This window comes from Eleutherodactylus coqui, chromosome 1, assembly GCF_035609145.1.
Source record: "Eleutherodactylus coqui strain aEleCoq1 chromosome 1, aEleCoq1.hap1, whole genome shotgun sequence".
Classification (NCBI taxonomy): Eukaryota; Metazoa; Chordata; class Amphibia; order Anura; family Eleutherodactylidae; genus Eleutherodactylus; species Eleutherodactylus coqui.
The window spans coordinates 301405013-301422294 of NC_089837.1; the positions used below are offsets into that span (position 1 = coordinate 301405013).

Genomic DNA, 17282 nt, shown 5'->3' on the forward strand with positions numbered 1-17282 from the left:
CCAGTGGGGTTATTTTGTCTAAAAGTCTACAATTCAATTTGCCTGTAATGTTTGTAGCCCCCTCCCTTCTTATCTTAGCTGCCTTTTTATTTCCCCATCGATGGGGCTGGGTGAGGACTTGCTTTTTTGCAGAACCAGCTGCAGTTTTCACTTCTACCCTTTGATGAATTAATAGAATTTTAACATCTTGGGAGAGGAACACTTGGTAACTGATTCTAAAATAAGTGTTCCTAGAGAATACGTGTGTGGGTTTTCATTTTAGAATGGTATAGTACTGTCTCCTTTGCTGTTTTCCCACCATCATCAAAATACTAATGATGACCAGTTCGTCCGTGCGTGAGTGGGTTTGTGAGTCACTTACATGCTCCGCCCCTGATCACATGACGGTGATGTCATCACAGGTCCTGTATGCACATGGCTGCTGTCCGGCTAGGTGTTTGTTAGTATTGCATAGCAACTGAGACCGCAGGGGGTTTGTTGTCCGCCTGTAATCTGCACAAGGATGCAGGATCTGTAATGACGTCACCATCGGGATAAGGGGCGGAACATGTGACTCCCTCACTGGGGATGAAGGACCTTTGATGATGTCACCGTCATGTGATCAGGGCAGAGCATTTAAGTCATTCGCTCGGGATGGGCATCACCGTCGTGTGATCAGGGGCAGAGAATGATGGTGATGTTATCACAGGTCCTTCATCTCCACTGTTGTGCTGCTTCTGATCCCTGTTGTATGGGATGAACAATGTATGTAACACAGCTGTGCATTGTGCCACTATAATTTCCTAATAATTACTAGTGATTATAACCGGTTGTGATACCACAACTCACTGACTTACTGAAGACATTTAGATTTTTAGGTGAAATGTATATGTGCTTATATAATGTCTTTTCGTGATTTATTTGTTCAGGTTCACCAAAACTGTGATGAATGCACGTTGACATTTCTTGCTGATATTTTGGCCAGAATTGCCTCTAGTGAAGCGGGGCTCTCCTTACTTATCTATGGAGAAAAGACAGATTCTACCAAAGACAGGTAAGTTCTTCAGTACAATTGGTCAAATGGATTCTCCATGTCAGAAAATCACATAAGTTGGAGCTAAGATCTCTAAGCTAAGGGGATCCGTTGTTGAATATATGACTATACTTCAGGGGCTCAGATCAGCCTTTTGGTCTTGGTATATCTATAGCTCAGGAAGGCAAAGCATGACAACACATGGATGTCAGTGGAGCAGAGGCTGTGCCAAATCAGCACCTCCATAAATAGGGTTGGACTGGCTCACCATGGTATCATAGGATCCTGTGATGGGCGCAAGCTCTGACACAATATTGGCCCCCTAATAATACAGGGTCCCAAAAATCTAGCAAGTAGACAGTCTTATTGGAAGCTGACTTTGGAACCAGCAACCCAATATACTATTAAACTTTATTCATCATAATTATAAGTCCTGCATGAGCATTTACAGTAATAATTACTTAAAAATGTCCTGTATGTATAGAGGATAAGCCCTCAGAATAATTTCCTGTGATGGGGTCATGTTCTATTTTGCGTGGATTCTACGTAGACGGCTTCCATTGAAGTCAATAGAAGCTGTCTGACCCACGGCTCTTCCACAATTGACATTGCGGAGAGGTCGCAGATTCCTTGGAAGAGGTTTAAAAAAAATTTCTGTACTGCGCATGTCTGACAGCTTGCCGTGTAGACCATCCACAGTATAAAAAAAAAAGACAAGCACACGCAGATGCCGGCTGGGCACAGGATCGGATTCCACTGCGCATGCGGAATCCGACCCGGTCGTGTGCAGCCGGCCTTAAGTGTCTTAGTTCTATAGTAAATATAACACGTAAGGATATCTTCACACTGCTGTCATTGTTCAGTTTTATTATTGGAGTTGAACAACAGAGTAACCAGAAGTGATGAATTTGGTGTATGCCGAATGAACTCCATTGACTATAATAGAATTATTTAAGTTTCCATAATGCTAAATGAAAGAGACTATAATAAAATACCCGCCTCCTGAAAGGGCTGTGCTGACTGGCTGAGCGCTCAGCCAATTAGAGGCAGCGCTTAGCTATTCATCAATGAATTTTTAAATCCCCGCCTGCTGAAAGTGCTAGACAGCAGTACAGGGGAGCCAGCCGGAGGACGCGCCTGAGTAGCGGAGAGGTGACTAAAGAAACGTGTGGAAGTTGTATAAGTTTTATTTTGCAGAAATTGTAAAATGCACACAAATCACGAAACTGAGAAGGGGCTGTGATCAAACTGAATTTGTGATCCTTAATTGCCTCTACACCTTGGATTGTGATTAACGGAGATTCATGCTCTACTTATCTCCGTTAGCCAAGCCTATCACTTTCGGTTCAGGCCAAGAACGCACACTAGATAGGAAACTGGCCCAAATCTTAGGCTCACTACATAGATACACTTCTGGTGGCGTTACAATGATCTGCAAAACATCTTCATTTTAGTGTAACGGCCGTTTGGCTCCATTTGCTAAATATAGTTTTTCGTAGGTGTGCCCTTATTGTGCTATATGTTTTTAAGACAAAACCAAATAAAAATCTTATTTTAATAGAATAGTCTAGTCTGTGAAGGGCATTATTGTGCTGGTTCCGAATTAACTAATAAAGAAGATTTGGGTTAATCCTTTTGGCTTAAAGGGGTTGTCTCACGGCAGCAAGTGGGGTTATACACTTCTGTATGGCCATATTAATGCACTTTGTAATGTACATCGTGCATTAAATATGAGCCATGCAGAAGTTATACACTTACCCCCTCCGTTGCTGGCGTCCCCGTCTCCATGGCTCCGTCTAATTTCAGCGTCTAATCGCCCGATTAGACGCGCTTGCGCAGAAGGGTCTTCTCCCTTCTGGTCGGTCCGGGCACGAGCGGGTTTCTGGCTCCGCCCCCTTCTACGCGTCATTGCGTAGCTCCGCCCCGTCACGTGTGCCGATTCCAGCCAATCAGGAGGCTGGAATCGGCAATGGACCGCACAGAGCCCACGGTGCACCATGGGAGAAAACCGCAGTGCATCCCTGGGAAAGGACCGGCGGCCATCTTTAAAGATGAACTTTTATAAGTTCATGAAACGCTGGAATGGTGAGTATAAGCCATCTTTAAAAATGCTTTAAACGTGTAAATTGTAATGTTTGCTTTAGAAGGGGGACTGGGCAAAACAAAAATTTTCACTTTTGCCTCGGGACAACCCCTTTAATGCTGCTTACGTTACGAGGGTCGCACCTACAGTCCTTCATTTTTTTCTCCTTTTCACGGTCAAGCATTTCTATGCCCTATTACCTACTCATGGTGAGGATATTTGGAGCTGCAGCACCCGAATAATTATTTTGAAAAAAAACACCCTCATTACCTGGAACACATTCTTAATAGGAGTTGCTCCACCTTCTCTTCTCTCACATAGGTTTTCTGGCTTTTATTAAAACCGGAGTAGTCAGCTGAAACACTGAGGGAACATATTGAGGTTGCCTCCCAACAGTTATGTTTCCTGGGTAGAAGGTGTCCCCTGCACTCGAGAAAAGAGACAAAAACATCTATTTCATCATATTGTCAGTGTTTTTGAGCTTTTTCATAATCACTGTGCTGTTAACCTCATAGTCCCTGAACTGGACAAGCTCAGGTGATCCCCCAGTAGTTAATTTTGTATGTATGATCCAGTACTATATGTGCCCAAGTGATTGCCTAATAGTAAACCTTGCATATATTATTCCAGTACCGCTGGTGCTCATGTGATTGCCCAATTTTCCAAGAAACTTCTCAGTGATGATATTACCATTTTAACGGAGTCTGATTTGCTACCTGTCGTGAAAGGATCATTCCTGTTTGTGTGTCGTCAAATGTACCACACATGCGAAGGTCTCCAAGTGTTAGCACCTTACCAATTACATGTGTGCATTGCAGGAGCCTGGAGAAAGGTAACATTAATTTTCATTAAACTATAGCAAGTTCATCATGTCAGTGTCCTATAAGCAGGTCATATTATATGTAATGATAAGTACTTGTATTCTTGCTCAAAGCAGGGTTATTAAAGGAGTTCTACAACTTCTAGCTATTGATAACCTATCCTCAGGATAGGTAATCAATAGATTGGCAGGGGTTCACCACCCCTGAGTCCAGTGATTGTTTTTCTGCAGAAACAAATGGCTCCATACGTTGCGCAGTGGCCTAAGCTGGTATTACAAGCTGAGTCCCATTAAAAGGGCCACTGCACAGTTATGGAGCTGTCTGCTTCTACAGAAAAAAACACTCCATACACATAGATACTGGCCAGGAGGAACAGCTGATCACTGGGGGTCATAGGCAGCAGAACCCGCAGATCTGCTATGGATGACTTATCCTTAGAGTGCAAGAACACCATTAAGTTGGTAAAAGGTTTTTTTATTTGCTACAATAGATTTTAATCCCAAAATAATATGCCATATACATTAACATGTCCTAAAATAACAGCTCATGAGCTCTACACCAAGCTGCAGTGTTTTCAGAAGCCTCCCCTGGTCCTCTGATGGAGGGAATGTATCAGGATGGTAAGATGAAATAGGGGTATTGTAGGGTGTTCAATTCTAAAAGACTGGATTCAGACGGGAAACACCAGTGAAGGTGAAAAGTAGAGGCGCATTTAAACACAACGATTATCGCTCAACATTTGTTCAAATGAGTGAACGATAATTATGTGTAAACGCGAAGCCATCCTGCACTATTTGTTCACTTGTTTATCGCTGAGTTTCAGCCTGCATAAAAATAGTTGTTCATTCGCTTTTTGCTTGGTTCAAATGATTATCGGTGTGTGTAAATGGGGCTTAGGGTGCATTTAGATGGGACGAATCGTCAGGCAAACGATGCCCGACAATCGTCCTTGTGTGTCCCCGCTCCCGTGCAACAGCACGGGAGCTAGAAGCGCTGGCTCGCTCACAGAGCGGCCAGCAGGGGTGCGGGGGTGGCTGCAGGAGATTTCACTCCTCTCGCTCCCCCGCCCCTCTCCATTGACTTAATATAGCGGCCATTCAGTACTGAAGGCTGCTATTTACACTGAGGGATCATTTTATAGCCAATCGTTTATGCAGCATAAACGATGGATGATGAGCTGAACACTGATCGCTCAGTTTAAATAGCAGCCATTTAGTACTGAACGGCCGCTATGTTATGTCAATGGAGAGGGGAGGGGGAGAGTGAGGAGAGAAATTTCCTGCAGCCGCCCCGCTGAAAGCTAACAATACTAGCTCCTGTGCAGCAGCACGAGAGCACGAGACTGTGCAGGAACGTGTATTGGGCATTCTTTGCCTGACATTCGTCCAGTGTAAAGGGCCTTTAGGCTGTAGGGTGCATGATAAGTCTCTCAGCAGGGATTAACACTGATAGCCCAGCCCATACCCTACAGACATGCCAGCCTGTGTATATCTTCACATTATCTAGACGAACTGATAAGACCGTTCTTCTTTTCTTTAATGCTGATTTGCAAAATATCTCTGTTGTTACCCACATGGTATACATGCTGCGGCTTCTAATATTGCCTAATGGAACAAAACTTGGTACCGAATTGGCAGCCTCTGCAGATGTTACTGTCTGGTAGCCATGAGAACTTAGAATTTCTGTAGCTGTTGTCTCGTTAGCTCATTAGTAGCAAATACCTTTACTACTGAAAATAGAACATATCGCTAGTACGGTAATATTCATACGCCGTGTTGCCTTGTTTTGGCTGAGTTATTGCAAGGGGAAGCAACTCTTCATCGGGAATTATGAGGCGGAGAGGCTTGTTTTTCATGATATTTCTATAAAGTGGATAGCATGATGAGTAGAAGTTGTCAATTTGATAGGTACTAGAGATGAGCGAGCGTACTCGCTAAGGCAAATTACTCGAGCGAGTAGTGCCTTATGCGAGTACCTGCCCGCTCGTCTCTAAAGAGTCAGGTGTCGGCGGGGGAGAGCGGTGAGTTGCGGGAGTGAGCAGGGAGGAGCGGGGGGGGGGGGAGAGAGTGAGAGAGAGAGAGATCTATTTGTATACTCTGCAGCTGCCTAGAATGTGGTATTGTAGGCACAACCCCCATTGGAGTGAATGAGAGCTGTACCTACATTACAATTCTGGACCAGTGCAAAATGTAGAGAGACACAGCGGCCTGACGAGCAGCTCAACAAGAGGGGAACCAAGTGACAGGTCTTTGCCAATTAGCTATTGATGACCTATCCTGAAAACAGGTTAGCAATCATCTTAGTTGGACAACCCCTTTAAAAAAGAGGTTTAGACTATGAAACTTCTTTCTAGAACTTATTATAATACAAAGGTATCACATAACCACATTCCCTATTTCTAGAGATGTCCATCGCTCTACAACACTCTGTTTTACTTTTATTTGTCCACAGACTGTTTTAATTTCTGAAAGAACTCCAACACCTGTCGCAGGAGCCGTGCCTCTATCATCCACAAGCCAGGATTCCCAGGGGACGTAAGTATTGGTTCTAGCATAAGCGCTCACTAACATGCCATTGAAACATGACAAAAGATAGCATTGTGAGGCTCTATGAATGAATGAGGGGACTGCTTTTTTTTTTTTTTTTACTACTAAAAGCACAACAACCAATAACAGCTCAAAGATATGCAGCTCTTTTCTCATAGATTGGAGTTGGGCGTCTCCAGTTTACTAGGTTTGTATCAACATTAACTTTTAGCACCTGTCCACAGAATAGGTGATAAAAGTTTGATTGGTGGGTGTCCAGCCTTTGAGACTCATACCAATCTTAACAGTCCTGTGCCCCCCTCTTTTCTTCACTGTGGACTTGCTGAACCCACCTGCAGTGATGTGAAAATTGAGTGAGATTAGTGCCCTTTGCGCTGCTGCCCATCTGCCAGCTCAGGCTCTTGTGTCTCCAGTGGCGCCGCATCTACTGCCGGGTCTTGTTAGGACAGAAGTCCCAACTCCTTACCTTTCCCAGCTGTCACTGCTTTGAAAATCTAGAAAGCTGGAAAGACAGAGGAGGGCTTACGCACCCTGCTAGGAGACTTCGAAGGGCTTGGAGACGCATGCATTGTGCGCCAGTATGTCAATATCGTCTTTTTTTATTTTGTTATTTATTTAGTCAGAAAGCAGCATAACTTAAATAAAACACACATTTCTTACTTTGCCTAAAAAACTCATACATTTTATAGATTGCCTAGTAGAGATGAGCGAGCACGCTCGTTTAAGGCTGATACTCGAGCGAGCATCGGTCTTGTCGAGTAACTGATTACTTCTCCGAGCAAATGCTGGGGTGGGGGTGGCGGTGGGGGGAAAGCAGGGGGGAAAGTGAGAGAGATCTCTCCCCCCCCCCCCCCCCGCTAACCCCGCCACCCCCCAGCATTTGCTCAGACGAGTAATCAGTTACTCGAGAAGACCGATGCTCGCTCGAGTATCAGCCTTAAACGAGTGATAAAAGACTTGCAGCCAAAACCAAAAATGTTGCCGTTGCCTTTCATTATGGTGCATTCTAAGGTTGAAGGTAACTAAAATCACCCCTTTATTGCCTTAAAAATGTAATGCTCCCTTCAGCTGAAGAATCTGTATAATCCAACCTGGTTGTATGAAAGGTTCCCTAAGAAGTGTGCCACCCATACACCTGTTGAGAGAGTGCTGCTGTCACTTACTGCACACACATATATCATGTTTGCCCAGATCCACCAGAGTTCATTTTTCTTTTCTTTTTTTTTATTTTGATGCTTTTTGTGCCTTAGGTTACTTTGGGAGGAATCCTTACTGGACAGCTTATTAAATTTTGCTTCTACTCCAAGAGGACTTCTCCTTCTCCAACAAACTGGAGTCATCAATGAGTGCATACATTTTATGTTTAGCAGATTTACAAAGACGCTACAGGTAAACTGACACTATAGTGGTAAAAGTATAGGAGAACTACTTTTAGAAATGTATAAAAAAAAGACAAACTATGTCGCACCATGTCAGAAACTGTGCCTTATTAGATAATAAAATTAATGGTTCTGTTGTGTGCTTTGTTTGAATACCATTTTGGGGTGTTCAAATGGAATTGTCAACGTAGCTGATTTGCTGCGAATTCTATCAGCAGATTTCATTCCGTCAATTTGAATTCAATTGAAATGGGGAAATCTGCAAATCCACACTAATATTGTGATGGGAATTAGCTGGGGATCACAGCCTGGACACTGATCGTCCAACTCAGAATAACATTTTTTTCTCTTCAACTTAAAGTGGTTCTGTCATTAAAAAAGAAATAAAAACTTTACTTGCCTATTCCTTCCCCATCAGTCTACTTACCGCATCTTCTCCTCGTCAATCTTATCCGGTCTCCTTAGATAATTATCTGCTATTCCTCCAGGCCTCCCATACACATGTATGCTCATATGAAACAGGCTAGTACCAATGCTAGGTAACTGGATGTTATCTGATTTACATAACTGTCATTTAGACTAACTTTACAGAAATCAATAGTACAAATAAAATATATTTGTAATATATCTTACAGAAAAGTGCCTCTTTCTCTACAGATCAGTCCCTTCCCCCCGCCGGCACCCTTCGCTCCAAAGTCAGTGCTACAATCCATCTTGAGAACTTTATTCTAAAATGCATGCTTTATAGTTACAACACACTGAAAAAAATATAATCACATTTTTTACAGGTTAATAGAAGTGAAAAATTTGGCTATGATGCTTTGGTTACACAGGTAGCAGCAACAGCACCTGGTGCAGTAGCCCTGCAGAAGTCAGGTAATAGAGTTCATAAACTGATTGCATTATTCTTATACTTTTGCTGTTCGCCACATTTTGTCAAATGTTCATATTCACCCAAAAGCACTACAAAGTAGTTTCATCCTGTAAAGTGAATTCAACACCAATTTGTTGCTTGTTTTCTTTGATGTTTTTACTCTGAGTAGGTCTATAATTCTGCTCTGATTATTTTAATAATCTGTCTTTATAGCAAGGATATCACCTTAAAAAATGTGTCAGGCCACATGTGTTGCCTCTCATGGCAGGGCTTGCAAGAGGAATTTTACAGCCTCCACAACATTGCCACACTTCCATGGCTTTGCTGGTCGCCAAATTTAATTGACAATAGAATGTGAGGGGGCCATCTGAGAGGCCAACCTCACCAGCCTACGAGTGCATGATCTAGAGCAGTGATGGCGAACCTTTTAGAGTCCGAGTGCCCAAACTGCAACCCAAAACCAACTTATGTATCGCAAAGTGCCAACACGTCAGGGGGCGGGGCTTATCAAGACATGATTTTACCCCCGTCATTCTAAAAAGGACAGGGCTGCTTCAAAATAGACAGGGTGCAGATTCTGACTGCTTTTTGGATGTGGAAAATTCTGCAACATTTCCGCATCCAAAAAGTTGTCAAAATCTGCACCCTGTCTATTTTGAAACAGCCCTGGCAGTTTCTGCCGCATGTAAACATACCCCAGTGGTAATAGTGGCCCTCCTAGCGATAATAGTGACCCCCCCCCCCCCCCAGTGGTAATAGTGACATACCCCAGCGGTCCCCCAGCAGTAATAATGCCCGCTTCCCCCCCAGCGGTTCCCACAGCAGTCATATTACCCCCCCCCCCAGTGGTTCACCAGCAGTCACAATGCCACCCCCAGCTGTCTGCCAGCAATAATGCCCCCCTCCCCTCAAGCGGTTCCCCCAGCAATCATAATGCGCCCCCCCCAGCGGTCCCCTCAGCAGTCATAATGCCCCCCCCCCCAGCAGTCATAATGCCCCCCCCCCCCCCCAGCGGTCTCCCAGCAGTCATAATGCCTTCCCCCTGCAGCGGTTCCCCCAGCAGTCATAATGCCTTCCCCCCAGTGGTTCCCCCAGCAGTCCTAATGCCTCCCCCCCCAGCGGTTCCCCCAGCAGTCCTAATGCCTCCCCCCCCCAGCGATTCTCCCAGCAGTCATGTCTCCCCCGCTAGCGATTCTCCCAACAGTCATAATGTTTCCCCTCCCCCCCAGTGATTCTCCCAACAGTCATAATGCTTCCCCTCCCCCCCAGTGATTCTCCCAGCAGTCAGAATGCCCCCCCTCCCCCCCAGCGATTTTTCCCAGCAGTCAGAATGCCCCCCCCAGCGATTTTTCCCAGCAGTCATAATGCTTCCCCTCCCCCCCAGCGATTTTCCCAGCAGTCAGAATGCCCCCCCCAGCGATTTTTTTTCCCAGCAGTCATAATGCTTCCCCTCCCCCCCAGCGATTTTTCCCAGCAGTCAGAATGCCCCCCCCCCCAGCGATTTTTCCCAGCAGTCATAATGCTTCCCCTCCCCCCCAGCGATTCTCCCAGCAGTCAGAATGCCCCCCCAGCGATTTTTCCCAGCAGTCAGAATGCCCCCCCCCCAGCGATTTTCCCAGCAGTCAGAATGCCCCCCCCAGCGATTTTCCCAGCAGTCAGAATGCCCCCCTCCCCCCCAGCGATTTTCCCAGCAGTCAGAATACCCGCCCAGCGATTTTCCCAGCAGTCAGAATACCCCCCCAGCGATTTTCCCAGCAGTCAGAATACCCCCCCAGCGATTTTTCCCAGCAGTCAGAATGCCCCCCCCCCAGCGATTTTCCCAGCAGTCAGAATGCCCCCCCCAGCGATTTTCCCAGCAGTCAGAATGCCCCCCTCCCCCCCCAGCGATTTTCCCAGCAGTCAGAATACCCCCCCAGCGATTTTCCCAGCAGTCAGAATACCCCCCCAGCGATTTTCCCAGCAGTCAGAATACCCCCCCAGCGATTTTTCCCAGCAGTCAGAATGCCCCCCCAGCGATTTTCCCAGCAGTCAGAATGCCCCCCCTCCCCCCCAGCGATTTTCCCCAGCAGTCAGAATGCCCCCCCCAGTGATTTTTCCCAGCAGTCATAATGCTTCCCCTCCCCCCCAGCGATTTTCCCAGCAGTCAGAATGCCCCCCCCCCCAGCGATTTTCCCAGCAGTCAGAATGCCCCCCTCCCCCCGCAGCGATTTTCCCAGCAGTCAGAATGCCTCCCCCCCCCAGCGATTTTCCCAGCAGTCAGAATGCCTCCCCCCCCCCAGTGATTTTCCCAGCAGTCAGAATGCCCCCCCTCCCCCCAGCGATTTTCCCAGCAGTCAGAATGCCTCTCCCCCCCCCCCCCAGCGTTTCTCCCAGCTGTCAGAATGCCCGCCCCCTGCCCCACATACTTACCCCTCCTCCTCGCGGGAGCGCCGCTCCTCTCCTGCCTGATCCCAGGTGCATACTGAAGGCAGTGTGCTGCTGTTGGATGCCTTCTCCCCCTGCTCTTGCAGAACCAAAGTAGGAGACGTCGGAAGAGGGGGGAGAAGGATCCTAGCTGCACACTGACTCACAGTGTGCGCCGGGATCAGCACAGAAAGCAGCGCTGAGTGAATGTCAGCAGGGGAGCCGCGGCCCCTGCAGGCATTCACTAAGGTGGTGAGCGGCCGATGGCGGCGCGTGCCAGCAGGGAGGGCTCTGCGTGCCGCCTCTGGCACGCGTGCCATAGGTTCGCCACCACTGATCTAGAGGCTCAGTTACAGTAAATGTGGACTGATATGCTGCAGGATACCATACGGAACCTGTATGGCTCCATGCCCGCCTATATCACATCCTACATCCAAACTGGAGGCGGTACAACAGGGTACTAGAGCCTCCATGCCCGTCCATATCACATCTTGCATCCAAGCTAAAGGCGGTACAACAGGGTACTAGAGTCTCCATGGCCGTCCATATCACATCTTGCATCCAAGCTAGAGGCAGTACATAAAGCCTCCATGCCCACCTGTATCACATCTTGTATCCAAGCTAGAGGCAGTACAACAGGGTACTAGAGCCTCCATGGCCGTCCACATCACATCTTGCATCCAAGCTAGAGGCAGTACATAAAGCCTCCATGCCCACCTGTATCACATCTTGTATCCAAGCTAGAGGTGGTACAACAGGGTGCTAGAGCCTCCATGCCTGCCTGTGTCACATTTTACATCCAAGCTAGAGGTGGTACAACAGGGTACTAGAGCCTCCTTAGCTCGCCCGGATCACACCCGGCAAGAGCAAGAGACTAAGAGCCACAGAGAAGCATTTAAACCACTGACTGACTTGTCCACCTTTTCAGAAAGACTGAAGAACTAATGTAGACTACCCCAAACTTTTGTTTGAGGGGCATTACAGAAAGCACTCTGTATTCCCCCTTTATGGAAGCTTATAGTTGACAGGGGCGCTTTAAGCCTACACCTTATAAAAATATTCTATTATAAGAGAAAATTGTCTCACACATCTCCAGTTGACAATCTCAAAGATCATGGGGTCAGGGGCTTTATTTTAACCCAAGCTTTGTTATTGGTTACTGAATATTTTGTAAACGTTTCTTGCAGGCTTCATACAGGCTTTTGTCTCTGAGTTGTGGGCTGCCCTTGAATGTGCAAGAGATGATGTTAGGGTTATTCATCCCAAACCCACCCCAGTGGATCCTATAGACAGGAGCTGCCAAAAGGTAAATGAGCACTTCAACTTCCTAACTGTTAAATGGGAGAGTGAAACAATCTATCTCCAGCGCCACCTATTGGAAGGCAGCATTCCTGCAAATCAATGTCAGACCTTTTAACAGGCTTTATAACAATGACTGGGAATTATGAGCCACTAGAGTTTCTGGAGAAAATTCTAGTTTGGGCTCGTAATTCCCAGTCATTGTTACACGGCTTGTTAAAATGTCTTATATTGACTTGGAGGAATGCTGCCTTCCAATAGGTGGCGCTGTGGAGGCATTGTTCTAGCTTTCTATTTGCATTAAAATTAGAAAAACCCTCTCGGAAATGTCACCTTTTTAATGAAGCTTTTGAATTTGTCTCAAATATAAATCACATAAATGTAAATATATTTTGAAACAAATAACGGCCCTATTGACAGCATCTGGGATAATCACAAAAAGACCACCTACTGGAAGACAGCTTATTGTAATGTCCTTTTCTAGTTGAACGAACACAGCTTGTCCGAGTCAGTATGGGGGTTATGATGACATTACTATTGTATCTTCCGGCGTATCCGACGACCTTTTAACCCCGAAAAATCTGCTCTGCAGTCGGGGGTCGTCTTATACGCCGGGTATACAGATAATGAGGTGCTGTCCCAAAAAGAAAAAAAATCAATACTCCCCTCCCGCGGCGCTGCTGCAGGCTTTCGCTCACTCATGCACTCCGACAGAGCATTGCTTTCTGCAAGCAGGGCTTGAATGCCCCGCCTCCAGAAAGCTAATGCTCTGATTGGCTAACTTAGTCTAGCGTTAGCCAATCACAGCCATCTATGACGTCATATTATATAATGGTGTGTTTTAACCATGTAATATATGTGGCAAAATATAGAAAATTTTAAATTTCTTCCAATCTAGTCTTTTTTAGCCTTGGTGAATTTACTGTCCTCCTTCCATGCTGTTTATGAGCTACTAGGGAAGCAATATTTGCCATCAAAAAACGAATATTCTCTCCGTGAAGTCCCTACATCTTTTGTGGTAAGAGTAATACAAGTTTCCGTGCGTCAATATCCACTCTGATAATTTTTGGAAAGTACAGAATTACCATCGTTCTATTGCACCAATATATTACTGTATGTCTGTATTTTTAGACCTGATTATAATGCTGCCGTAACAGAATTAATTGCATTATACATTATTCTTTTTTTTTTTCTTAAAGGATGTATTTGATCGGCTTGTCATTGTAAATTCGGTTGCAAAAATGAACTCCTTATTTAACTATGATCAGTCACACATTTTTGGATTAAGGTAAGCAGAAACCTGTTATGAACCTGCTTTTCTCTGCCAGGTAGTAATGATGGGATACAGCCGTGTTGTGTATTGTAGATCTTAAAGACAATGTATCACCAGGCAGATTTCGTTCATTTAGGGCAGCTATTAAATGTACTAATAACAGTAAGGTTGTGTCTACTATTGCATCCACCACACATATGGAAGCAGACCGCTCGCACAAGCGTGATATGTGTTTTTGAGATCTATCTTTCAGCTGATTGGTTCTGCCAATCGCATTAATTGCTGCTTTTACCAGCTAAATAAAAAGTGACTTTAGTGTCCGTGGCTAGTTACCTCTGGCATACCAGTGGCTGGTGCTGATTGCGACATTTCTGTACTATTTAAATAACTTAGTTCCATGCCAATAACGAATGGACAGAAATCTTTATCTACACTGGTGTCCTTCTTTGAAACGTATAAATAATTGTAACGACAGTAATGAAATAAAGTGACAATATACGTATATGATATACATTTCTATTTTGTTCCATTTTCAGGTTATTAAATGTCTTGTGCTGTAACCTTGATACTCTGTTACTTCTCGAGTCCCAATACAAAGTATGTGAGATGCTTTTTAATGCCCAAGGGGAAAACATTACAGACTCCTCCACAGGTTCACAGTAAGTTGCAGGAAAAATATCCATGCTGAATGCATGTTTGGTAAATTTAAAGGGTTTGTCTCATCAAGATCATCCTTTTCTAATATGAAGTTGGCCTGGCAATCAACTGATCACTGGGGGTCTGACTACTGAAATGGCATTAACTGTTCACCAGGGAAGGTGTGATTGACCATGTATTTTAAATGAATGGCCTACTATGCTATAGTTAAAGGGATCCCAAGCAGGGGCCCCTCTCTATGACAGCTGTATGTCCAAGTTAGACAAATGGCAAGTGGGGGGTCTAAGAAAAAAACTTGCTGTGAATGTGTTAAAATATAAAAATAGACAATACCTACCTGTTCAATCGCTTGCTGCTCTGGTGGTATCCCATCTTTTCCTCAATACAGTATAGCAGTAATGGTGTACCATAACAAGTGACTACAGCAGCCCGTCACTATCTAGGATGGTCATTTGTCATATATACTGGCACTGGGTTAGCACAGGATTGTTGATGCAATGTGCACACCCTTCCCTTCGGCTCCGTTGAACTTAACCCGTTTAGCACCAGGCACAGTAAATTTACGGCGCCTGGTCCCGGGCTTAAAGCCCAGCTGTATGTAACAGTTAATAACTCGGAGGAGAAGTCAGGAGGGGTTTTTAACCCTTTCTGTCTTCTTCCCCGAGTACACAGCGCTCAATGAGCGCTGTGTACTAAAAAAGTGAAAGCCACTACGGGAGTCAGGGGGGGGGGGGGGGGGGGGTCATGTGACTGCCGGGATTCCCTGCTACAGCAGAGCTACAGGGTCCCAGAAGACCCTGATCACCTCTGCCAGTGACTATTGTCACTATAGGGGGATGTTTTCCCCTGTAACTAGGGCTGCTATGGATGCCTCAGCTAAAGTGGAAAAATGTCAAATTGAAAAAAAAAAAAAAAAAAAACCATGTGAATGTCCCTTACATGACGTCATGGGGGACATAGATAGTAAAAAACATAATTACATAAGTAAAACAAAATTACAGAATAAAAACAACAAAATATACATAAAGAAAATAACCCAAAACAGACGCCCGCCAAAACTGTCGCTATAAGCGCCCTGTAATCCAAAACCATACATATTATATATCAAAATGTCCAAAACAAAAGGAGGAACCCCTTTCCCATACTTTATTTTAGCGTAAATATACTAATTTTTAAAAAAATAGCCCTATATGTCACGGAGAAAAAAAAATGCAGCAAAAAAAATTTTGATAGCTAAAGGAAAAAAAATAGGGCAGTAAAACCACCACATGGGTAAAATGCCTAAAAAGTGTCTGGTCCTTAAGGGGTTAATAGCGTGTCTGATTGTTTGTACATAGTTTGTACATAAGCATCGTTTATGATGCGCACCCCCTTCCCCTTTGCCTCGCCGCATCTGTCTTGTCGCGCTCCCTAAAGAACTCTATAGATTTTCGGGATTTAACATCAAAACGCCAAATTTCATCAAAATCACTTCAGCGTTTTAGCTGTGAAAAGGTAACAAACAGAAAGAGTTACTTTCGCATTTATAATCTTAGTCTGGATGTCCATGAGGTTTACCGACAGGACAGTGTTAACATGTGGGATGGGGAATTTTGGAAGTAGCAGGACTTTGTAGGAGAAGGGTTGCTGATCTGTCCCTTCCTTGTGATTGTGTTAGTGATGACAGGCTAGTAAGAGATGCAGGACCTAAGTGTTATATATTTCCCCTCCAGTGTACCCCATGACCAGTGTATTTACTGGTGTCATTTACATGTAATTCCAGGAATATCATTATTGATGGTTTATCTGTGGAGAGAAACCATATTCTGGTGAGGATGAATGTAATCGGAGGGCCCTGTGAGCGCGTTCTACCTCCTAGAGTGATGCTTCAGGTAACGATCTATGCACTGATACATTTATAAACCAGTGATTGCTAAAATTGTTTGTAAATACTACTTCTATTTATATAATAATCACTCTTTTTAAAGGTTTTTTTTAAAGAAATACTATTGATGATTTATCCTCAGTATAGATCATCAATAGTTGATCTGATGGGTTCTGTCGCTTGGGAGCATGGCTGATCAACTTATAGGGCACCTACTATCCGTACTACAATTCCCAGAGGTAAGAGCAGAAGCTGCTGCTCCGACCCCAGCGTAGTGGCCAGCGCTTGCAATTGTAGGCACGGGTCTCACTAAAATCAGTGGGAGCTGTGCCTGCAGTTACAAGTGCTAGCCACCACACCAGGGTTGGAGCAAGCCCAGGAATTAAACATGCATACAGTGCTTCATGGATGTATCACACAGCAACACATAAAGTGCCATGTACAGAACCTTTTAACTTCACTTCTGCAATTTATTTATTTATTTATTTTTTAAGATTGTCATATATATTCTTTCAAAATATGTTTATTGGTTTACAAAGACATATGCAACATTGCATTGATAAATGCTTCAAAGAAAATGAATTAACTTAACAGTCTATATGCCTAAAGGAGGTGCGGAGGGGACGCCGAAGATAGACCCATTTGGAGGCGCCACCCAGCGGACATGTACCATTTGGTCTATGTGTCATTTTCCAGAGTCCTGAGTCAGTCGCCTCTCCCACCAGTCCTCGGATGACTCCCCTTTCTCTACTGGTGTTGTTGGTTGTTACTGGGGGTTCCCGGCGTCCCCCACGCCCCCGGCCTCTGATGAAATCTTTTATATACCTCAGGCGAGACAGAACAAAAACATCAATGCAAGATATACTATTTTACTAGTAGGTATAATTTTTAACTAAGACTATAGTCCTAGCTGAGGTGCCAGGACAAACATAGTAGGGTAAGATAGGGGTGATAAGTGGCGGGATGAGGGGAAAAACATAACGAAAGGGAGGAAGATAGAAGAGGGGGAGGGGGGGAAGGTGGGGAAGAGAAGAGGGGGGGGGGGCTTAGGTCCTCTACCGCCACTAACCA

General features: G+C 44.9%; 1 protein-coding gene across 3 annotated transcripts in view; it reads left to right on the forward strand.

Moving 5' to 3' along the window:
* Positions 1–17282, forward strand: part of TBC1D32 (TBC1 domain family member 32) — an 87648-nt gene that overhangs the window by 37115 nt on the left and 33251 nt on the right. For all 3 annotated transcript variants that reach the window (XM_066574752.1, XM_066574746.1, XM_066574760.1), the window contains 10 exons: positions 909–1033; positions 3726–3927; positions 6368–6450; positions 7713–7851; positions 8630–8717; positions 12306–12424; positions 13316–13435; positions 13617–13705; positions 14227–14349; positions 16110–16218. In XM_066574752.1, the coding sequence (XP_066430849.1) occupies positions 909–1033; positions 3726–3927; positions 6368–6450; positions 7713–7851; positions 8630–8717; positions 12306–12424; positions 13316–13435; positions 13617–13705; positions 14227–14349; positions 16110–16218 (1197 nt within the window). The remainder of the gene's footprint in view (positions 1–908; positions 1034–3725; positions 3928–6367; positions 6451–7712; positions 7852–8629; positions 8718–12305; positions 12425–13315; positions 13436–13616; positions 13706–14226; positions 14350–16109; positions 16219–17282) is intronic.